Source organism: Sitophilus oryzae, unplaced genomic scaffold (genome assembly GCF_002938485.1).
Source record: "Sitophilus oryzae breed Bouriz unplaced genomic scaffold, Soryzae_2.0 scaffold_682_pilon_pilon, whole genome shotgun sequence".
In the NCBI taxonomy this organism is placed as follows: domain Eukaryota; kingdom Metazoa; phylum Arthropoda; class Insecta; order Coleoptera; family Curculionidae; genus Sitophilus; species Sitophilus oryzae.
Window position 1 is genome coordinate 1,322,393 of NW_022147287.1, and position 24,720 is coordinate 1,347,112.

At 32.3% G+C, this 24,720-nt stretch overlaps 1 protein-coding gene across 1 annotated transcript in view; it reads left to right on the plus strand.

Moving 5' to 3' along the window:
* The window catches only part of LOC115888021 (inositol hexakisphosphate and diphosphoinositol-pentakisphosphate kinase), an 80,373-nt gene that overhangs the window by 24,327 nt on the left and 31,326 nt on the right, over window positions 1–24,720 (plus strand). Inside the window, 8 exon segments of the mRNA XM_030907587.1 lie at window positions 1,665–1,899; window positions 8,803–9,011; window positions 15,348–15,574; window positions 17,066–17,317; window positions 18,830–19,075; window positions 19,142–19,234; window positions 19,237–19,367; window positions 21,043–21,218. Coding sequence (XP_030763447.1) covers window positions 1,665–1,899; window positions 8,803–9,011; window positions 15,348–15,574; window positions 17,066–17,317; window positions 18,830–19,075; window positions 19,142–19,234; window positions 19,237–19,367; window positions 21,043–21,218 — 1,569 coding nt within the window.

The window sequence follows — 24,720 nt, forward strand, 5'->3', positions numbered from 1 at the left end:
ACCTATTCATTATTTGTATATTGTAAAACATTTGATGCATTTGTATGGTTCATAGTTTATTTGTCAAAGTATTTATTACTATAAATAGGTATATATATATTGTATTTATTAACTGTATATTATGTATATTTCATGTAAACTATATCATTTTTAAAATACAAACCAAAAGTACGAGGAATAATTATGTTTTCCGTGTATTCTACAACATATTTATTAATCCGTGGTATCTAACTAGCGTGACGTCATAAATCTCGCTCCGAGGCTGTTCTATTAAAGACGGCATTGGTCTGATATTTAGAAATGTCAAAGGCTGATGACATTTTACTTTTGTCAATTATGACATTTTGCGTTGATTTTTGCAAGAAGAGGAAGAACTGTCACCTGTTTTATTATTTTCCTTTTCTATTTTACGAAAGTAAAATGAGTTACCTATCTGATTCGATCAGGCACTCATTTTAAAGAATATCAGTAACCTTTTGGATAGAGGGCTTTTATATTTGCCATGTTGGTAAAAAATAACGGTCAAAATTCAAAGTTATTCATTTTATAGACTATAGCTTTTGTCGTATTGCACCAAGCACCGACAGCACAGTGTCAATATGGCTTCATATCGCTTCCATCCTTCAAATCAAAACGAACTTTCTATCAAGCACTCATCTATTTGTATAAGGATCATTTAGGCTACGTTTGTGTATCTAAAATCGATCGAAAAAGCCTAGTCAGCTTTTGTTATGTCGAGAAAACCATTTGATATTGTAGTTAGACGTGTATATAACTTGTTAAAATCATACTCGCTAAATTTAACGTGTGAAGATTACAATGCTAGAAGTAGCTGTGATGGTTACTTCTAGCATGAAAAATGTAGTAATATAAAGGATATATTACTTGTAATTATATCAATAATTTTAGCCAGTGTGATTAAATTGTGTTCCTGAAGTTTTAGAATTGTACTGTGTATATCAAAAATATATTTCTCTTAAGTCCTTTTCATTATTTTGAAAAAGTAGCAAAACGAGGGTTCGGCATTTAACGTTTTGTGTAAAACTGGCTAGGTATTTTTACACAAATGAAGAAGGAAATTAAAGATAAAGGATTATACTATATCCGTATTGTAGCACATTTTTAGACAATTTATTTATTTTTAAGATTTTGATGGTCAAACATCAACAAAATATTCCTTATGTTTGTATATAATTTAAAATTCCGTTACAATACGGAAATAGATTGAAGTTTTCTGATTACAGTGATATATAATTTATATGGTTTTATAACAAATGACTGGCTATTTTATGGCAAATGTTGAAACTCTGCAAACCGTAATCAAGCCTCAATCAAAGCACGTGTGTTTGGAATTTTGGACGTGGCTTAACACGACAGGATCAGGCTAAGCCTTAGGCAGATTTCTGAAATATAATATATCTTTCCTTCGGCCACTAACTCGCTTTACCCGATCTCTGGGAGCGACCCAGAACATCTAAGTACTGTACTTTCATTTTTTATCCTCAGAAATATAACAAATTTGATGATTGGTAGTAGTACAACAATAACAATAATTTTGAAAGCATTTAATTGCATATATTTTTATTCTATCAGTACTATTCTAAGACTTAATAGGATCTACCTTATTTACTAGACTTTTTCTACTACAAATGTATGTGCTGTAGGCGAATACGCAGGTGCACAAGGACTAGGGCTCCTCCGTCTGCATTCCACCTTCCGTCACGACCTAAAAATCTACGCTTCCGACGAAGGGCGTGTCCAGATGACAGCCGCCGCCTTCGCCAAAGGGTTGCTGGCCCTTGAAGGCGAGCTCACGCCCATCTTGGTCCAGATGGTGAAGAGCGCCAACACGAACGGGTTGCTGGACAATGACTGTGATAGTAGCAAATATCAAAATATGTAAGTTGTTTTCTGGAGATAGAGTACAGACTAGTGATGGGCATTACGATTCTTTTTAGTGAATCGAATCACACGATTTAATTTCTCATATTGAATCGACTTCTACGATTCGTTCATTTGAACGAACCACATGCACAATTTACGTTTCATAAAAACAAGATCGGAGCTGGCACTACCGGCGATAATTTGGCCGGACAACTACTTAAGGGACCAGAAAAAGAAATATACAGTTCTTTCATTTGTTTTTAAACACTTTCTGACACTGGAGTAATTGGATTGATTATTTTATCAATAATATTAAATTATTAATCCAATTCATATATTATACTATTTATTAAAGACTTCTTAATACCAATTTAATATTTTTAAAGTCATATTTTAATTCCGATTTAATAATCATAATAAATAGTATACAATACCGCATGATCGAAAAAAAAATGGCGTCCAGTTGGCCTGGAAATGAAATCGATGACATTTCCCATATAATTTTACATGTAAAATGACAGCGATCTTTATTTTATAACCATCGCTGACGCCGTTTTTTTGTCATATTGAAGAGAGGCCAACAATATTTATTTGGAGTTGCATAAAAACATTATTTCGTCTTTTAGTCCGACATTTAATGGTTTATAGACGGTATAATATTATTTAACAAAATATTAACGTGAAAATTAAATAACTTACAGATACATCCGTACTAAGCACAGTATAAATAAGTTTTTTCTTGTAAATAACTTTCTTATCGTTTGCATTTTATGCCCATGATGTTTGTTTAGGGGTTTTACGAGGCATGTTTTTTAAGTAAGTACCGTTTTGCGATTCCGCCGCCGCAGCGCTACGGTCGGCGTTCCGCGCATGCGCGCTGGTTACCTACATCTCTTGTCTATGCACAGACGCCAGTACAGTCTGATTATTCATTGTATACGTTGTTTATTGAGTGTTTAAGATGCCTCCGACAATCGTGAGCCCCGCCGATTGTGAAGTACGGGCTGTCATACGATTTCTTAGTGCTAAAGGCGTAAAACCGATCGATATTCATCGTGAGATCTGTGAAGTTTACGGACAAAACATTATGAGTGATGGAATGGTAAGGAAAAGGGTGAGAGCATTTAAAGATGGCCGCACAAATGTGCATGATGAAGAACGGAGTGGGCGTCCTTCGGTCGTTAATGAAGATTCGGTGCAGAAAGTGGACAAAGAGGTGAAAGAAAACAGACGCTTTACAATTTCATCATTGTGCGACTACTTTCCTCAATGTCTCGTAGTGTTTTGTATCGCATTGTGACCGAGAACTTGAATTACCGGAAATTGTGTTCACGTTGGGTTCCGAAAATGTTGACGGATTTGCACAAAACCCAACGTTTAGGCAGTGCATTGACTTTCCTTGAGCAGTACTACAATGAAGGTGAAGATTTTTTAGGCAAAATTGTTACTGGTGACGAAACATGGGTGGCCTACGTCACACCAGAATCGAAACAACAGTCCATGGAATGGCGACATTCATCATCACCCAAAAGAGTGAAGTTTAAGCAAACAATTTCTGCCCGGAAAATCATGTGCACAGTTTTTTGGGACAGAAAAGGAGTATTGCTAGTGGAGTTTTTGCCTCGCAATGAGACAATCAATGCAGCATCTTATTGTGAGACATTGAACAATCTGCGCCGTGCAATCCAAAACAAAAGATGTGGCAAGTTGAGTAAGGGTATTGTTTTGCTGCATGACAATGCCCGTCCACATGTGGCTAATCGGACCAAAGATCTCATCAAATCTTTTAATTGGGAAACTCTAGATCATCCTCCATACAGCCCTGATCTGGCGCCCAGTGACTACCATTTATTCCTGCACTTGAAATAACACCTTGGCGGTCAGCGTCTTCAAGACGATAACGAAGTCAAAAGAGTTGTGATACAGTGGTTAACCAGTCAGGCGGCAGAATTTTATGAGGAGGGTATTGAAAAACTGGTGCCACGTTATGACAAGTGCCTCAATATTCACGGAAATTATGTAGAAAAGTAGATTAAGGTACAGGCTTTCATGTAAAAATAAAATTATTGCGATATCTTTGCACGTTTTTTTTTAATTCCAAAACGATACTTACTTAAAAAACATGCCTCGTATTCAAGTCTAAATATTGGTGCCTGACTCTATACCTATATCACCGCCTATATCTCGTGAGTAAGAGTCGATTTAGACACTTGCCAAGTCCGTAGGCCATTGACAATGATATGGCTGAGGACCACGGTTCGGATTCCGCGCAAACAAAGTAGGCCCCGTCCAGATTAGCCCTGGCAGCAAAAAGGAGACAACTGAAATCTTTACTTTTACTTTGTGTTATTCTGCATACTTAAGTAATAATCGCTTAAGGCACAGCGTAAGTAATAATCGAAAAAAAATTGTTAATGATAATTGTTTCGGATTTTCAACCTCTTTCTCTTGTAACCCTCAGAAAAGAAAAATATTAACTAATGAAATTTTACATAAGGCTTACGAGTCAACTGTCGCTTTAAAAACTGTTTGAAAAAAAATGAAATAAAATATTCAACAATATTGTTATTATTCTTGTTGGCAAATTCCGCAAATCGTTCACTTTATATCTACGTTCCATTACACCAAATTTCGATTATACTTTCGTAATTTCATCAGAATATAGTCTCCCAACGTACAAACAAGCAAAGGTTTTTTTACAAGGAAACACGTAAAATGAAAATTAAAAAAACAAATAAAACAAAATCTCCAAAGCCTTAACCCAAATAAACAACTGTAGTTTTGTCCAATGGAATTTTGAAAGTCGAAACGCCTGGAAAGTCGAAAACGCCTCGAAAAAAATCTGATCTTTAAATAAAAAGTATAGTCTGTCCAACGAGAAGATCCTTGACAGTGATAGATGTGTCTGTCATTTTAATTTCAAAGTAGTTTATTTTATTTTACAAAGAAATAAGTTGGTACAACTGGAACGCATAGATATATTGAAAATTTGATTGACAAGATGACAAGTGATTACTTCAAAATATTGTGAAAAAACTGTATAAAACTGAAAAATGTAATCGAGGTTATTTTATTTAATAAAAACGGTATGTGTTAATACAAAACAAACAAGAACAAGACACTACATACCAAAAATATAAAAAGAACTATTATTTACTTTCAAGCTTTATGAAACTACCCGCATTTATGATTATATTTATCAATATAACTTATGTACAAATACAAATTAGTAATATTCCACAGGAATAAATAAAACAACATAGGTAAATAAAACAAACTATTTTATTAATAATAACATCTACCAAATTTTATACCTTTAAAGGTTGATTAATTAACTTTTAATCTTAATTTTTGAACCAGTACCTTTTTGACATTATTTTTCTGCAGTACTAAAATCCATTATTTACCTATCGTGTGATGTCGATATGTTACAGCTACTCCAGTTTTTAGTATGTGTTTAGTTTGATCCTTCTACCATATACGAGATGCACTTATCTACGACGAAATAGTATACAAACTTTATCGATGGCAACTGCATTGGTGTATAAGACTTTCTGCCTGGGCAGCGAGTATTAACCACAAACTGTGCTATGGGTCTACAGTTAATTTTCACTCGATTTTTCCTCCACTTGACTTCAAAAGACACAAAACACACGTAATAATACGAATCAAAATGCATAATCTTCCAAAACGCAGGGTATTTAACAAAAGTTGACACAAAATTATAACCTATAGTTTGGCAAGACTTTGACAAGCGTCAAAAATGACAAAAATCTAAAGGCGGGTTCATACGCATCGGCGTCCGTTTGTGGTTCATCGTTCCGTCAAACCAATAAAATTGAAATACGATCTGTCATTTTTTAAATAAACCAATAAAACTGGTTAAAAACAACAAGACACGACGCATGACGGATTTATATTTAAACCCATCCATAGATAACTTAAAAATTATTAGAAACTTTTTTTAGTAAAATAAATAGATTGGTATGGGACGTCATCTGCTTTTCTTCTGTCATCGTCTGTCGAAATCTTACCTGAGAAAAAAAACACAGTATATGGAGAAAAAATCTTTATAATTTAAATAAATATTATAGCAAAATAAAAACACTAAATCACCACAATACACCAAAACACTTTTACTTTTACACTGGACGCGCGTTTCGCTAACCATGTTAGCATCATCAGCAGATGATTATAAACTAAAGTACAATCTACAAGTTGAGCGTTTATATACTCGCTCAGTGGGCACCGAGTGGGCGTGGCAAAATCTAGCCAAACCGAGTCAGAGCCAACTGAGCGTAACAGTTAAATTTCCGCCACTAGAGTAGTAGGAACAAAGAACTTGAAGGAATTGGACCGTTGACTCTGTTCATACTATCTTTACATTTATTAATTCTGATGCTTTCATATGCATCTAATTGCCTGTAATTTGAGACTTGTTTAATTAATTTTAAATTATTAAGATCTATACAATGTTCTTTATCAACAATATGTTCGGCAACGCAAGATTTATCCGGTCTACCATATCTTATCTGAGCTAAATGTTCTTTAAATCTAGTTAATATTGATCTTCTAGTTTGCCCAACATATTAAATATTATAATTAATATATCCCGTCTAAACATCTAAACAAAACAAAACAAAAATAAGCAATGTATTTCTGTGCAAAAATGCATGTTACTATTCTGAAAACCGATTATTATTGCGAGCAAGTGATTAAACGGTTATCCTCTATACAGGGTTGTTCACCACATACGACACGGAGTTTTGTAGCTAAACGATGAGATTTTTACAAATTGTAAGTTTTGGGTTCGATGAAGGACTATTAGAGGTACAATTTAAAAATAATTTTACAAGATACAGAGTGTCCCAAATAGAGTAAAAAATATCAAAGTTGTATTTTTAAATGGAACACCCCTGTATGTTATTACATTTTTGTTTTCTACGATTAAAATAAGGTAAATTTGATTAAGATTTATTATACTTAAACCTTACCGTTTTGGAATATTTTCAATTTTGTGAAAATTGCAGTAAAATTTTAAGGCTTTCATTCTCAAAAGGGTATCAAAGTTTTAATACTAAATATTTACTGTAGTTTACTGATCAGTTATTGTGTTGCAATAAAATAATACTACCTTATACAGAGTGTCTGTGGCCTTATTTTAAATAATTATTGCTTCAAACGGCAATAACTTGTTTAATTTAAATGGAACACCCTGTATATTTACCAGAATGGATGCACAATTTGTTTGTCTATCAAATTATATATACCATTTTTTACCTATCTCTTTAAGTTTCCAGAAAAAATGCATTTTCTTGTAATTTAGAACTTATTTATCAATATACCCATGGACTATTGACATTTTAGATTATTTCTAAAGATGTACCAAATTTTTAAAGAGACAGATACTAATATTGTCGATATAATTCGTTTATTTCATTAAAAAATAAAAAAAAACTGTTTAAATATTTGTTAAAGAGGACCAATTAATATGATTCCAGTATTCAAACTACATTAACTGACTGTTTGCGTTGATTAATAATAATTGCTCCAAATACTAAAAAACTGAATTTTGCATGGGCATTAGACAGTGTGATAAAAAGTAACATCTTAAAAATGATATTTCATTTTTTAATAAATGCTTATTTATAACAACAAAGGCTTTAATTTGATAACTTATTATTATATTGATTTCTGACTCAAAAATCCACATTTATTTATAATAATTTATTAGCGAACACAATTAAGTATGTCATTAATTAGTATATGGGCGGAAATAATGGTGTTATATTTAATTAATGGTATACCCTTTTATAAAGATTTAAATAGTTTTCTTTTTGCATACAAATGGGCTAGTAATATTATCGTTTTGCTAAAAACGATAATATTACTAGTCTGTACATTTTGTACATTTGTTGCTTTAAAAACAATCTAAAATGTCAATATTCCATAGATATATTGATAAATGAGGTCTAATTTAGAAGAAAATGCATTTTCTACGAAAACTTGAAGGGATAGGTAAAAAATGGTATAATACAATTTGATAGACAATTTAATTGTGCATCTGATTCTCCTAAAATATATAGGGCATTCCATTTAAATTAAAGAAGTTATTGCCGTTTGAAGCTAATAATTATTTAAAATAAATTTTTAGACACTGTGTATAAGGTACTATTATTTTTATTATTGCAACACAATAACTGATCAATAAATAAACTTCATTAAATATTTAGTATTAAAAACATTGATACCCTTGGAGAAATGAAGCTTTAAAATTTTGACTACAATTTCACAAAATTGAAAATATTTCAAAAACGGTAAAGTTTAAGTATAATAAACCTTAATCAAATTTACCTTTATTTTAATCGTAGAAACTAAAAATGTAATAATATACAGGGTGTTCGATTTTAAAAAATACAACTTTGATATTTTTTATTTATTTGGGACACTCTGTATCTTGTAAAAATATTTTTAAATTGTAGCTCTAATAGTCCTTCAACGAACCCCAAACTTACAATTTGTAAAAATCTCATCGTTTAGCTACAATACTCCGTGTCGTATGTGGTGAACAACCCTGTATAAAAGGTTTCAGCAAAAAATCGTAAATCGCCTGTATCCTCGCGAGCAGCGAGGACGGTACACCATACCCGATTTTAGTTGCATGCTGACTAATCCTCGACGATCGATAAAAAAAGGTTTCAGCATAAATCGTAAATCGCCTGTATCCTCGCAAGCAGCGAGGACGGCGACACCCGGCGCGCCGAGAAATCCTCGAGGATCGACAAAAATACTCGAGACATACCGACGATATGAATACTCGGATGACCGACTATTTTTCACTCGAGTGATCCCATCACTAGTCAGGATATTGCTTTTGAGGGAGTGGTTTTGAAAGGCATATAATATATTTGTTTTTAGGTGCAAGTCGAGACTGCACGAGCTGATGCAGGTGGATCGGGACTTTTCGCCGGCCGATCGAGAAAAGATCAACCCGTGCAATTCAGTCAGTATAAACGACGCGTTAGATTTCGTAAAAAATCCGTACAAGTGCTGTAAGCACGTGCACGAACTGATCAAATCGCTGATGGAAATCGTGCAAGTGAAAAAAGAAGATGGTAAGACCAAAGGTTCGTTCAGGGGTTTGAGTTCGTGCAGTAAGCGACCTTTAGACCTAATTACTTTTTTTATTCATATAGTGGCATACGTTAGAAGCATAAAATTTAGTTTGTTTGCGAGAATGTTAGTAGAATATCAAAACACTAGTTTGCATCATCATGATAAAAATGGGAAACATAATCGCCAGCACCGCATGCACTTGACAGACGTCTAAAGCATAGATAAAAGAAAATAATCTACTATTAAGATAGATATGAAACTTAATAGTAAAATTTTGGGTCAAAGCGCCCCTCCGTGTTTTTAGTGGAGACTACGTTTAACCCAGCGCCTTCGCCTTTTCTGCTGTAAATGTTTTTTATGTTTATATTTGAATTCAAAGGATTTATTTTTAAAGTTACACTGATATATTAGTATATCAGAGTAACTTTAATAAAACATAAGAATATATATATATATATTTTACAATTTATTTGTTTATTTATTTTACAGAGTTTCATGTAAATGATCGTAAGTCGACTGGCTGTCTAATGAATAGACCGAGATTTATAGATTTTAAAGCGAACGAAAAAAAATCAAACAACGAATACATACCATATATTTTTCTTTTATCTAAGATACCTTATCGTCTTTTGGAAACACGTACATTTTTGCACTTTTGTTAGTTTCTTTGCAAGATGCAACACAACAAGAAAACGCCATTTTTACAGTTAATAAATAATAAAACTATTTCTGACTATGATATTTAAAATTTAGATAGATAGAAAATTAAAAAACAAACCAGTATTTGCAAACGCAGGCCCAAATTCAATAAAAATCAAAATTTTTCCTGCGAAAATCAGGCTTTTTTCCCTGAAAAGGTATTTTTTGATTTATCAGCAGTCATTGTCAAGTTGACAATATACAGGGTGTTTTCGAATTAGTCTAAAAAAATTATGGTGTGATTCCTCATGTGTCCTTAAAACAATTTTTATCTAACCATTAGGTCTCAAGTACTTCCTTTCAGATCTACAGGGTTTTAAAATTTTAAAAAAATCGATTTTTTGCTTAACATAAATGGTACACCACTGCTTTTTTAAAGAAAAAATATTTTTTTCTTGACTCTCCATCCTTTTTCAACAATCGCAACAAAATTGATCTTTTGAGTTTTTCTTGTTCATCAAACGGTTGTCGAGAAAAAAATAAATATACTTATTAAGAGCCCGCCTTAATTCGTTTTCTAACGATTTTATATTTTTTAGATTAATTAGGAAACACCCTGTATATGCATATCACAGGCAACCAAATAAACTAGTAACCTCTAAAAATTATTTTTCCTGCCGCTAGCGACATACCGTGTTTTTAGTGTGTACTAAATTATTTTTATCAAAATTTCACCATATAAGTTTCCAGGCAATGGTCTAAAGTTGCTTACAAAGTCCGCTCACCCCTATAACTTTTTTATTTTATCAGATAAAAAAACGAAATTTGGTTTGTTGGTATATGACATAAATCAGGATTGATTGACGTATTCAATTCTTTTCGGCCACTTCCTGTTTTACCGGAAATGACTACAACGTTTGATTTTTAAATGGCTTCCTCGGAATTTTTTTACTTTATCCGATAGAAAATGACATTCTGAATAGAATGACATATCACATGTCAACTTTTGACATTTTTGCTTAAAACAAAATTGAATTTTAAATTTCGATCTAGAGTGCCATGGCTGTATTAAAAGCACTAATTTTTAATCAAGGAGCCTTGGAAAATATATTTGATCGTCTAATGTTATTCGTGTCTTGTCCTGACCGGTTTACAAGATGCCCAAATCGCAATTTTAATCATATCTCAATTTTTTTCAAATGGAACGAGGGTGGCTCATTAGCATATTTCGAAAAATAATTTTTTACGAATAATTTGGTACCACACACTTGGTGTTTCGAGTCAAATTGTCGTTATGAATCGCATGCTGCAATTTCAAATAAACCATATTCGATAATGTCAAAAGGTGACATATGATGCCATTCTATTCAGAGTGTCATTTTCTATCGAATAAAGCAACAAAACACCGAGGGTACCATTTAAAAATCAAAAGTTGTAGTCATTTCCGGTGAAACAGGAAGTGACAGAAAACAATTGAATACGTCAATCAGTCCTAATTTATGTCATATATTAATATACCAAATCTTGATTTACATCTGAAAAAATAAAAAAGTTATAGGGGGTAAGCCATTTTTGAGACGCGCCTGGTATATTCAAAGATTATAACAAACAATTGTCTGTCAACAAAAGTTCTGCAATAAGCAAGAGATCTAACAATTGGGTTTGAATTTACGTGTACAAAATTTTTTGATAATATTGAATATAACTCTTTTTCGTAATCATAAGAGATCGGTTTGTCATTAAGACTTTATTTAACACTTATATTTTTCACTTTGTATACTACTGTTTTAGAAAGGCTTCGATAAATCACGATATGTTATTTTTGTCAAGGTTAGTTATTTACAATGAAACATACATCACTTGGAATGCCATTTCTACGCCTGTTGTGATGTTTTTTTTTGTTATACAGCTTATTCAATAGTAGCTAAAGTCTGTCCAGCGACAGGTAACATGACAGTGACAGTTGTCTGTCATTTTAATTCACTGATATATTTTCAAGCTTTTTGACAGGGATCTAGGTACACCCCAACAATACATGCCGGAAAGCTTTGCGCAGGCGTGTTCTTGGTTTTGGGTCGGGTATTACGCGTGCAATCTAAACAAAAAAAAATAACCCCAGAGATTAACCAAAGATTTTTGTTTTGATTGCTATTACCGACAGCTGTAAAAATTAAAAAGAAATCTATATTTGTTGAACTCGAACCACTCAGAGCCACAGCTGCTTTTGTAACCAGACTATAGCTAGGCATTACTTAGTTTCTTCGCAAAAGCATTAAAGTAAAGTTATGGCTAATGCCATTCGCACGCAAGCGCAAAGCTTTCCGTTCGCTATTGCTGGGGTGTACGTAAAGCTAACGGTTCTATGCTTAAATTTTTAGAACCATTCGATATTTTTGGGATTTTCATTCTTGTAAATTTAATTTACTACCTATATTGCCATATTATGAAGATATTATGTCCAAAAAAAATTCCAATTTTTCAAGGGTTTTTTTCGCAAAAAAAACCCTTATAGACTCAATATACTACCCCTAAAAATATTTGCACTTATTTAAGACTCATCGTGTACAGTGAGCAATATACTGTTATTGTGGAAAATATAACTAGAATTGCTTTAACTACGAAAGTCGGGATTGTAAAACTTTTTAATCATATGGTATCTGGAGCATTGTAGCGAGTAACCATATCAGACTTTGATATTTTAACTAAGCTGCTATTGAATAAGTTGTAACTTGAAAATCAAAATTCGTCCATAAATATAGCACTACACTGATAACACCCATTAAGAAGAGAAACTGATTAGAACCACAAATGTTTAACCAGCCTTTTAGAATTAGCGTGGGGATATAATACATCATATGTACGTCATGCGTCATACGTCGTCCGTGTTTTTTTTTCTTCTGTTGGGGTTCTACTAGTTTCTTAATACTACTCCCATGGCGCTTAAATACTATATATGGGGATACCTTTGAATAAAAAGATTACGGAAGTAGCATATCAAAAGTCTCGAACAAGATCGAACTCAATGGGTTCCTAAAATGGCCGACTTAAATACCGGCTTGTCAGTGCTGTTCTAATTTTATCCAAAACGTGTAAAAATAAAAAATATTATATGATAAATAGCACATATGATAAATCGCAATAGCACAAATTACCTATAACAGATGCGAAAGAAAGCGACTGCATCGGAAACCGCTCGGCAAACCCGACACGCCTATTGAGTGGTGTAAATACACCAGTCGTTTAGTCCGGAAACCTATGCTGTGTCGTATTCGCTTGCTGGAATGACATAGTGCGTGGTTATATGTTTCTTTTTAAAAACGCGTGTAGGATTTTTGTTGAACTTTTGAACTGTTATTTCTAAGTTTTGGTAATTTGTATATCTTATTTAAAATGGGATGCAAATGTGTTTATTTATAAGAAAAAAAAAAGATATTTATAGTATAAAAAATTAATTTATTTAACAAAATTTAATTAAAAATGTGACAAAATAGTTACCTTTCTATTGGTTCTATCGGACTTTTTTCGACTGTATAAATCTTTATTTGTAAACTTTAATACATCAAATATTTTCAATATAATAAATCATTTAATGATGTAAATAACAGGAAATTTCTCACATGGGTGGTCAAATTTTATAGTTTTCATTATATCAAACAGCCTCTGAGAAATGTTTTCAACTCAAAATGCCTTTAATTATGTTTGACTACATCATTAAAAAGGGTCTTCAAATATATCAATGTGATATTTGTCTAAAATTTGCAAAAAATCCGAATCTCTGGATAACTCGAAATTATTTACCCATTTAAAAGCCTTTGATCATGAAAGTGGAAAAATTTGTTCATTTTATTTACAGGCTGGAAAAATTATTTATATTAAATTTTGATGAGTTTTGCACTGAAGAAAACATTCAGAGGCTGTTTGATATAATGAAAACTATAGATTTGACCAACCATGTGAGAAATTTCCTCTTATTTACATCATTAAATTATTTATTAGATTGAAAATATTTTATGCATTAAAGTTAGTACAAAAAATAAAGATTTATACAGTCGAAAAAAGTCCGATAGAACCAATAGAAATGTAACTATTTTGTCACGTCTTTAATTAAATTTTGTTAAATAAATTATTTTTTAAACTATAAATATCTTTTTTTTTCCTAATCTCCTACGAGCTGATATAATATGACGAGCAATCTATTAAATTACTGTGAGATTATACAGAAAAGTCCACAGACTTCGAGACATAGGAAAATCAAGTCCAGTTAGCGTGTGTCCAAATTTTGACAAGTTTTCAAAAATTACAGTTTTGTTTAGACTGACATTTAATTTCGCCTGACTTCTCGGTGAATGATTTTATGGGAGTACATACAATCTAAAATTTACGGCCATGAAGAAATTAAAAACTTGGAGCAGTTAAGACAGAAAATATTTAATGCCTTTGACACTGTCACCCCTGATATGTTATCCAATGTGTGGAGGGGATTTTATGATCATTTGGGTTATTGTTTAATGCAAGAGGGAGGCACTTTTGAACAATTTTTGTAATTTTTTAAATTTCATTATCCTGTTTTTTTACCGTTTACCCATTACCTACCTTGACGGACATGGGAAAACGGAGGTCCTTTTCAGGACCGCAAATATTCTGATTGAGAAAATTGGTAACTTTTTTTTGGATTAAAAAACAAAAGTTGTTAATATAATATCAATTTAAAAGGGTTTTAGTAGTTTTAATACACACTATGATATAAAATTTATTATTATTATAATGTACATTATTATACTATTGTTCATTCGAAATGGCATTAAGGCCCAATTGCAACAATGATTTAAATTTTTCTTAAAGATAAGTAGAGCTTAGAATGAGCTGTATTTATATTTACTTTATATTCACCTTAAATGAGGGAATTTGACTGATACAATTTTTGAATTTGAATTGTTTTTAATGATACTAACAATTTTAGTTCAATTTTTAATAAAATTTATTTAATATTAATAGAAATCCAAGAGATTTGAAACCTCTTTTAGCGATTTATAACATTCTCAAATGAATTACAGGTGCCCTTATTTTCTATGAAAATCACACAGCTTTTTTCATAGTCGCTGCAGTTGCTATAGCTATAAAAAATTATTTTTTTAATCTGCTTTTGTATGTCTCGATAACATATTGGTGCAGATTATTTTCACCCAAACAAATAATAACCCAAACTATACATTGATGCGGATTGTCTATGAACTCTTTCTGAAGGTCACAGAAACCTGAACGCGTAATTCGGTGTTCTTTCGCATCTGTTGTTAATTTGTGGCAATAGTGTCACTACTGATTTAAGTTCTGCCACACAATTTTCTTCTAAATTTACTACCTCTAAACAACCACCAGTTGTAGAATAAATAATAAATAACATAAAATAAGCCTCAGTAAAGACTGACAAATCTACAAATTTTTAAATGTGTCAAATGAGTCGTCAAACAGAACTGTCAATGATCCCAACCCTAGGACTCCTGTCCGTCTATCGTGCATGAATATTATACATGGATAGCGTTATACTCTTTCCTTAATCTTTTTATTCAAAGGGGAATACTATTGTTGTTATATTTCATAAATCAACACATATACGTTAAAAAGTGCTGTAATATACATAAAACGTGATTCCAAGGACAGACGATGTATGACGGATGCACATAAACCTATACTCATACTTTTGTTTGTAGAAGCTATATTATATCATGGAGAGACGTGGGATCTAATGTACAGGCGTTGGGGCAAAATCGAGAAGGATTTCTACACGAAAAACAAGACATTTGACATAAGTAAAATTCCGGATATTTACGATTGTATCAAGTATGATCTGCAGCACAATCAGCATACCCTCCAGTTCGAACAGGCAGAAGAACTGTACATTTACGCCAAATATTTAGCTGATATAGTTATACCACAGGTATGTGATACGTGATTAATTTTATTTATTTCTTTGCTCATTATAAATATAGTTAATTATATGTACAGAGTGTCAAAAAAATAGTGTACCAAACTTCAGTGGGTGATTATACAGATAAAAAGAAAAAAGTTCCTATGAACGTATGCTCTAAGATATGCTTCCAGAGGAAGATACAGCCCTCGAAAGGGTAAATAAAAATAATATACAGGGTGGTCCGAAGTGTATTCCGGAAACTTCGGCAGCATATTCTGCAGATAAAAATAAGTATAAAAGTTCGTATATATGTTCTAAAGTTCTTAGTTTCGGAAATACAGGGTGTAGAAGTTTCATTTTTATTTCGATTTTTTCCAACTAATTTCTGAAGGAATGTTAATATTTGGATGAAAATTGGTTTCTGGTCGTTTTTCTACATGAGAAATTTGTTCACGTGTTCCTCGACCTTTTGTGAATCCTGCTTGCTCTGGAGGGATTTGTGGTTGAATATACGGTTTTAACCTTTCGTTAATGATATGAAGAAGAATCTTACTGGCATGTGAAATTAGCGCAATGGTACGAAAGTTGTCTCCATTTGGCTGGAGATCTTTTTTTGTGGATGGTTATTATGGAACAATCGGTCCAATCTGATGGCCATTGGTGATTATGCCATATCATATTACATAACTTGTGCAAGATGTCCACACCAAAATCTCCCGACGCTTGGAGCATTTCGGCCGTGATGTGATCTGGTCCCGGGGCTTTATGATGTTTTAGGTTTTTTATTGCTGCTTCAATTTCCTATTTCAGTATATCTGGTTCTTCATTAATTATATCACTGTGGAAAGAGCAACTAGGCTGAGGATCTTTTTCTTTATACAGTGTTCCGCAGTATAAAACTACTTCAGTATAAAACTACTGAGTGAAAATATATACATTTCCGTGATTTTCTACATTAAAATGTCTTTTTATCCAAATATTGACGTTACTTCAGAAATTATTTGGAAAAAATCGAAATAAAAATGAAACTTCTACATCCTGTATCTCCGAAACTAAGCATTTTAGGACATACTTATATACAAACTTATTTACTTATTTTTATCTGCAGAATATGCTGCCGAAGTTTCCGGAATACAGTTTGAAATTTGGCATTATTACACATATTTTATATGCCAAGGCAAATGTCGATAGAATAAATAATAGTGTATCCACTGAAGTTTGATACACTATTTTTTTGACACCTTGTATATAGTTATAGATAATTTACTTAATATACATACAAACAACTTTGTATATTTTCTATTCTGTATTTTTTATTTTTATTTCAATTCTTATTTCTAATAACAGACTTCCTGCAAGGGGTGACCCTCTTCCTGCAATAAGTGACCCTTTTAGTGTTGTGAGAAAGTTGTGTAAAGAAAATTGTAAAAAAATTTACATTGTAACAAGAAACTGCATTTTCTGCATGTCATGTTAATGTATACTAGCTTTAAAACTAGGGTTTCAAATTTTGTCTAGGAATATGGACTAACGGGTCAGGAGAAACTGACGATTAGCCAAGGTATTTGCACGCCATTGTTAAAGAAGATAAAGGCAGACCTTCAAAGGAACATTGAAGAAATGGGTGAAGAGACTGTGAATCGTTTGAACCCGAGATACTCGCATGGCGTGTCCAGTCCTGGAAGACACGTTAGAACTCGATTGTATTTTACCAGCGAGAGCCATATACATTCTCTGATTACTGTTTTGAGACACGGAGGACTTTTAGATGTAAGTAATGAATATCGAACTTTTTATATTAAGTTTGTGCTAAGTGGACAGTTGGAAACAGCAGAGCTTTGACAAAAACCAGTATCTGAGACGGCCATCTTCGATATCAGTGGTACCAAAGTTTATGGTACGACTATGAAATAAAACTGTTTGGAAGCAACCAACAAAATTCCTTTTCTAAAATAAATTCTTTTGGGCGTATTGATTTATATATTATTTTTTTTTAATTTCAAATCGATAAGTTTTATAAAAAAATGCGAAAGGGAAAAAGTTTCTAAATAAACCAGGCAATCCAAATTATAGTCAAGTAGTCGCGCAAGTTTTTCTTTAAATTTAGTAATAAAAAATCGGGCAGTTTATTTCGACTCCTTGTTATGTTAAAAAGTGAAAAATATGTTTATAGTACGTTTTCACATTAATAATACTATAAAATTTCAATATTATACATATAAAAGTACTATACAACCTTTTGTACTTAATAACACCACTATTGACGTCGTGGACTCTGTGAAATTCTTAGGACTTTGTTAAAATCGGACTGGCACATCGAAGTTTTATCAAAGAAACTAAGCGCTGCCTGTTTTGCGCTAATATCAGTTTGTAAGGAACTTAACTTATCAACCTCTAGAATAGCCTATTATGCCCTTTCTTCGTTGTGCCCTTCCATTCTGGGGTACTTGCTGCGCAACAAAATTTGATCGTATTTTCAAACTTCAAAAGGGAGCAGTTCGATATTTATTGGGACTGAACAGTAGAACTCACTGCCAGAATTTCTTTAAAAATTTCAAAATACTGACTCTTCGTTCTTTATTCATTTTTGAATCCGTTTGCTTAATCCGCAAGCACATATCTGCTATTCCCAAAAGGCCAGCTCACAACTATCCGCTTAGAAATGCGGAGCACGATCTTTATCTACCAACCCCGAGCTCAGAACTAGGTAAAGGCTCAATACTGTACAATGCCAAAAAAAATGTATAATCATCTGCCTTTGAATATCAAGTTGCTTTCATTCTTTCCCGCATTTCGCAAAGCTCTCAAATTATACTTATTGGAGAGGGCCCTATATGCGGTAAATGACTTTTCTGATGATGTTTAATCATGAACAATTTTGAATTTTAAAATTTTGATCGTCTCAGACACTGGTTAAAAGTCTAGTATTTAATATTTTATAACTCTTAAAAGATTATATCCATGTACAATTTTCCCATTGTAAAATTTTATTGATATGTCTTTTTTTGTGTTCTGCAATGTCCATATTATGTTCTATTTGTAATTTTAATGACGCAAATTTTTTGAATTGTATGATTTGTATTGTATGATATTTTTTATTATTTGTATATTTGTTGAGCTTTTGTTTGTCTTGTAAATGCTTTGTCGATGAAGCTATTTTGGCTTTTTGTACAATAAAGCGTTATTTATTTATTCTATGGCTGTTAGCAATCATAGCAGTGGTCCAGCTCACACTTTTAGCTAGGTACACTTAAATACGTTTCTTGTCAACTTTTATTCTAGGTAATCAAAGACGAACAATGGCGCAGGGCCATGGAATACGTTTCAATGGTTTCAGAACTGAACTACATGTCTCAGATAGTGATAATGTTGTATGAAGACCCTACCAAAGACCCCTGCAGCGAGGAACGGTTTCATATAGAGCTCCATTTCAGTCCAGGAGTTAACTGTTGCGTCCAGAAGAACCTTCCGCCTGGTCCAGGATTTAGACCGCATTCCAGGAATGAATCTGCGGCTAGTAAGAGTTCTGTAAGAAATTAAATTAATAAGTCCTACATAATAACAAAATTCAACGTATATTCTTTATGATTTAAGAGTGTAAATACTTCAGCTACCGCAACGCCAGAAGAGAATAAGAATCAGCCTATAGCGGAGGAAGGAGAAATTTCCGTTATAGAAGAAGAGAAGTTTTTTGTGGGAACCCTCCGAGTATTTTGGAATCGACGCCTCAGAATAACTTGTCACCGGAAGACTTTCCTGATGCGTATACTTACACACGCACGGGGAGATTTATTAAAACTAGCGCGCCTATACCAATAGGGTACTGTACCTTTATACAAAATATTAATGACCAGTGGGCATAGAAATAATATTTATTTACAACTACATATTATACCTCTGTGGCCATCTCTTCAAACAAGTCCATTGAGTATTTCGCACTTACACTTGCGCTGTAAGAAAATCTACAAAATCTTAAAAGTATTCGCTATCATCTCTTTCTGACGACGTTTTAACTGATAACATTCTTTGTTACACAAATTGAAAGGTTGTACGTCATAACAAAAAATGGCAAATTTTGTCATTTATATTATTTTTCATGTGTTTTGTATGAGAATAATCACTCGTTTACTATACAGGGTGGTCCGAACTGTATTCCGAAAATTTCGGCAGCATATTCTGCATATAAAAATAAGTAAAAAAGTTTGTATAAATGTATGTCCTAAAATACTTAGTTTCGGAGATACAGGGTCTAAAATTTCATTTTTATTTCGTTTTTTTCTAAATAATTTCTAAAGTAACGTCAATATTTGGATGAAAATTGGTGTCTGGAAGTTTTTTGACATGAGAAATTTGATTTTGATGCCAATATGACTCCTATTTGTAGGGGCGCCACCTACATGTGTTTTAACTACTTTGAAGAGTAATAATTTTTCGTCCGTACCTGTATCAAACAACTGTGTCAAAATATATACATTTTCGTGACTTTTTAACTTTTTTACTTATTTTTATCTGCAGAATATGCTGCCGAAGTTTCAGGAATACAGGTCCGACCACCCTGTATACGTATATGTTAAAAATTATATTTATAAGATGCATATACTATTTCTCCTTTGGACAGCCGAGTGATGTAGGCAGCTTAATATAAAATCAAATGTATAAGAGTCCAAACCAATAGTTCATAGTTAATATTTAAAAAGAGATAAAAGTTGGCTTGATACATTTCTTCTATGCGGTATTGCCGGATTTTGCATCAAAAGTTCAAACCGCACACGTAGGCTTTTATGGAAAATGTTGCATCTAGGGTTGGAACCTTATTTCTCACAATTAGTTACTCATTTTACTGCAGATGTAATAGATTATACCGTATGATCGACTAAAAACGGCGTCAGCGATGGCTATGAAATGAAGATCGCTGTCATTTTATATGTAAAATTATATGGGAAATGTCATCGATCGTCATTTCATAGCCATCGCTGACGCCTTTTTTATTCGATCTTACGGTATTTAGCTTAGATAATTATTTTCATTTCAATAGTATACATGAAAGTTTTTAAAATAGTTTTACACAAATTTTCCTACAGACGTAAAAACCGGCAACACTGTATGCCGCTTTTGATTTTGTCTCTCTGTCTGTCAACCGGTCATTTATATTATTCTCTGTCTTACACGTTAAAATACAGACTAAACTTCTATAATGACCAAATCGGTATATGGGGTTTTCAGCTTTAAAATACCAGACAAAGATCATGAGGTGGCTTTGATAAAAATTTACTTTATAAAATTTTTTAAATGTTAGATTTTGATTAATACTTTTTATAAAATTGTGAAAAAAACAAAATTCTTGATAATAAAAATATTTTCAAACACTGGATTATAATATATCTGGAATATTATTTCTATGTCTTCCGGAGCGTTGTTTTTATTGGATTACGTTTTATTTATCTCTCATTATCACCAATAACTCGAACATATCTTTTTTGTTTTTCTTTACGTAGAAACTCACACACGGTGAGCGGACACGAAGCCATGCACCTAGCCAAATGTCTGAATGAAGAACTGGCCAATCAGGCGACTCAAAGAGGAGGAAGGTGTTTCGGCAATAGAGCGATCAGTCCCGAACCCGAGCCGAGATCAAAGAGCTACGATCATAAAAGTCCCCAAAAAGGAAAAGGTAAAATAGGAATCAGTGTGCTGTGCATTTTAATGAGATGGGAATATCTCGGTTGGTTTTGGTATAAGAATCGAATAGAATTTCATGTAATTTGTCGAAAAATCTACTAAAGTCAGTTTTTAACGGCCTTCGTTGACAAAAAAAGTTGGTTCTTTTATAAGCTTATTATTAGGCTTTCTCTATTGATACAATTGACTACCGCAAGCTGTTGCTAGCATAATATATACTGACGTGGATACGTAAATCACTATGGAAACTGTCGCAAACATATCAACGACTTACATTTATCCTCCTTCTTTGTTGCACACGCGGTGCTTCTACTCTATCTATCCTTGTCGAGGACCTATCGTTCACGCGCCAAATTTGAATATTAATTTTAAAAATTTAATTTGTAAAATGCATAGTATATTTGAACAATAAATTGAATGTATAATGTCACAAAAAATTAAGTTATATAAAAAATTCATTTAGCAACTTCAAGCGAATATCAATATTCTTAGGAAAACTTCTAACTAAAAAGTATGCATGTGGTTTAATATAAATAAAAGAACAACTGATTACTTTACTTGAACATGAAAAGATAATTCGGGGACCTTTATATTAGAACTTCTTCACACCAAACACTTTCTAGTCATTTTTACGAGTATTTAAGTCCAACGAAAAAAAATATAATTTCACAAAACTTAAAATTAACTTCGCACTGAACACACTTGCATCTTTGGCTATATAAAAGCGATCGATAAAAGAGTAATTAATACAATTTTTAAAATAAAAAACACAAAAAACAAGAGTCGCCGTCACACACATGTTACACACATATACAGTTATACAGGGTGTCCCAGTTTAAGTCCATTAAGACGGATACAAGCCAATATCTTGGTTGTTTGTTGAGCGACTTTTTTCATTTTTGGCAGGAGACTGTATGGCTATAACACGTACATTTTGCCCAGGATAAGAAATGCGATACTTCATAGACGTACGATTTAATGGGGTTTGATATTTTTCGAGTCGAGAGTAAACTACCCTTAGGACAGTATTTATTTAAAATCTGATTAATTATATTGAATCCTCCTTACTTAAGATAGTTAAGTTCTAATTTTTATAAATATTGATACAGGGTGTGTCATTAAAATAAGACATTTTTATTTTTATTATTTTTTTTAAGTAGTTACAACGCCACTGGATAAACAATTGGTTTATTATCAATAACCAATTATCAATTAATAATCGATTTAAGTTTAGTCTAAGATGGTCGAAGATGTTGACTTTTAGTTCATTATAGTTTTATAAATCTTTGTTTAGAGCATATTTTTCAAAGTTAATAGTGATTGTTTTAAATAACTATTTGGATTTTTAAAATATTCTTCAATAAAACGAATAAAAATCATATTTCAGATTCCATTGAGAACTGGATTTTTAAATTATTTTGTAACTCATTTTATTCATTTGTATTAGCAAACTTAAAAATTTTTTTTTTGTAAATAAATTGAAAATATTTAGTTTTTTTGTATCGTATCTTAATTATTATGGAGTACTTAAAAAAATATTAATAAAAATAAAAATGTCTTATTTTAATAACACACCCTGTATAAATATTTATCAAAATTAGAACTTAAGTATCTTGGGTGGAAGATTCAATATAATTTATCAGATTTGAAATAAATACTGTCCTAAGGGTAGTTTACTCTTGACTCGAAAAATAGCAAACACCATTAAAACGTACGTCTATGAGGATTCGCATTTCTTATCCTGGGCAAAATGTACGTCTTATAGCCATACAGCCTCCTGCCAAAAATGAAAAAGATCGCTCAACAAACAACCAAGATATTGGCTTGTATCCATCTTACGTGGGACACCCTGTATAAAAAATTAGGGGACATTTTGAATTTTATAGTCTATACAGGGTCCGACAATAGTGTGTCGGGCATCTGTAACTCCTAGAATAAAAAAACTTCAGAATTTTGTTTAAGTACAGCCTCCTGCCAAAAATGAAAAAGATCGCTCGACAAACAACCAAGATATTGGCTTGTATCCCTCTTAAGTGGGACACCCTGTATTAGTTAATTTTATATTAAAGTTTGTATATGGTTACACCTTTGAATAAGAAGACTAAGGAAGGAGCATAATGATATCCATGTATTCATGCATGGTGGGCAGAAAAGGCACCATAAAAGCTCTCTAGGGTGGGGATCCTTGACAGTTCTGTTTGACGATTCATTTGACACATTTGAATTTGATTTGAAATTTTGTGGATTTGTCAGTCTTTACGGAGCTGATTTTATGTTATTTATTATTTATTCTAGTACTGATAGTTGTATAAAGGTAGTAAATCTAGATGGAAATTGTGGCAGAACTTAAATTAACAGTGACACTATCGCGATTTATCGAAAAAGACTCTAAAATAGTTGGTTGTGTAGCGTGCGGTAGATCTCGGCAAAAATTGAGTGAAATAATGGAACAACTTTTCGCTAGTAAGTGACTATATAATATACATACGTGTAGTAAACCGATCATTTATGAAATTCACTTAAATTAACTAAATTATATATTTTTCTTGCATTTTAGCTTTTATTTATTACTTGTCAAAGATTAGATGTCAAAGAATTTAGATACGTTAATTTGACTTACCTGCTTCAGTAGCGTATCGGATGTTTGTGTTAATAAATACTTATTATAACTTATCATTTTATTAGAATTATATATTTTTATAACAATTTTAATAACTACCAACATTTATTCACAACGTAAAATAAAACAACAAATTATTGAGTCTACCCCACGTCTACCCTACATCATAGTTTTACATTTTTTAAATAAAATTAGAACGACACTGATAAACCGGAATTTAAGTCGGCCATATTTGAGGCCCATCGCGGTGTACCTAAGATTTTTGATATGCTCCTTCCTTAGTCTTCTTATTCAAAGGGTTACACAATGGAACATAAACGGAAATAAGATTATGATATATGATTATGACAATATGATGACAATGAAAAGTTGGTTTCCATAACAATGTATAATTTGTACTTTTTAAACCAATGAACTGTATAAAATTGTGATTATTTTGGAAATACTTACAAATTTCAATGCGCATAACGCAAATTAAGGTCCTCGGGAAAGACAGACCTACTGAACGTTTCATAAATGCAACAAGGAAGGTTTGAAAATGGCATGTCGTGGTGTTGGGGACATCGTTTTTAATGCTAATCGTATGGCATCCACGTAACTATATAAATGATCTAGGGTTGATAGGATATTTTATTAATTTTAATTGTATTTTTTAACTTATTCCACTAATTTTGAGGTTCTGAATGAAGCTTATAACATTATTAATTTTAGGTTATAGTGAGACTATTGAAAATTTATTATTACTAGTTACTAGTCAGTGCCATGGGGTGCCATACTCTCTTTACTCTCAAAGGAGATATTTTTCGACGTGCAGATTATAAACCTTTTTTTATAACAAATCATCTCAGAAACTATAATCATAGTCTGTTTAGTT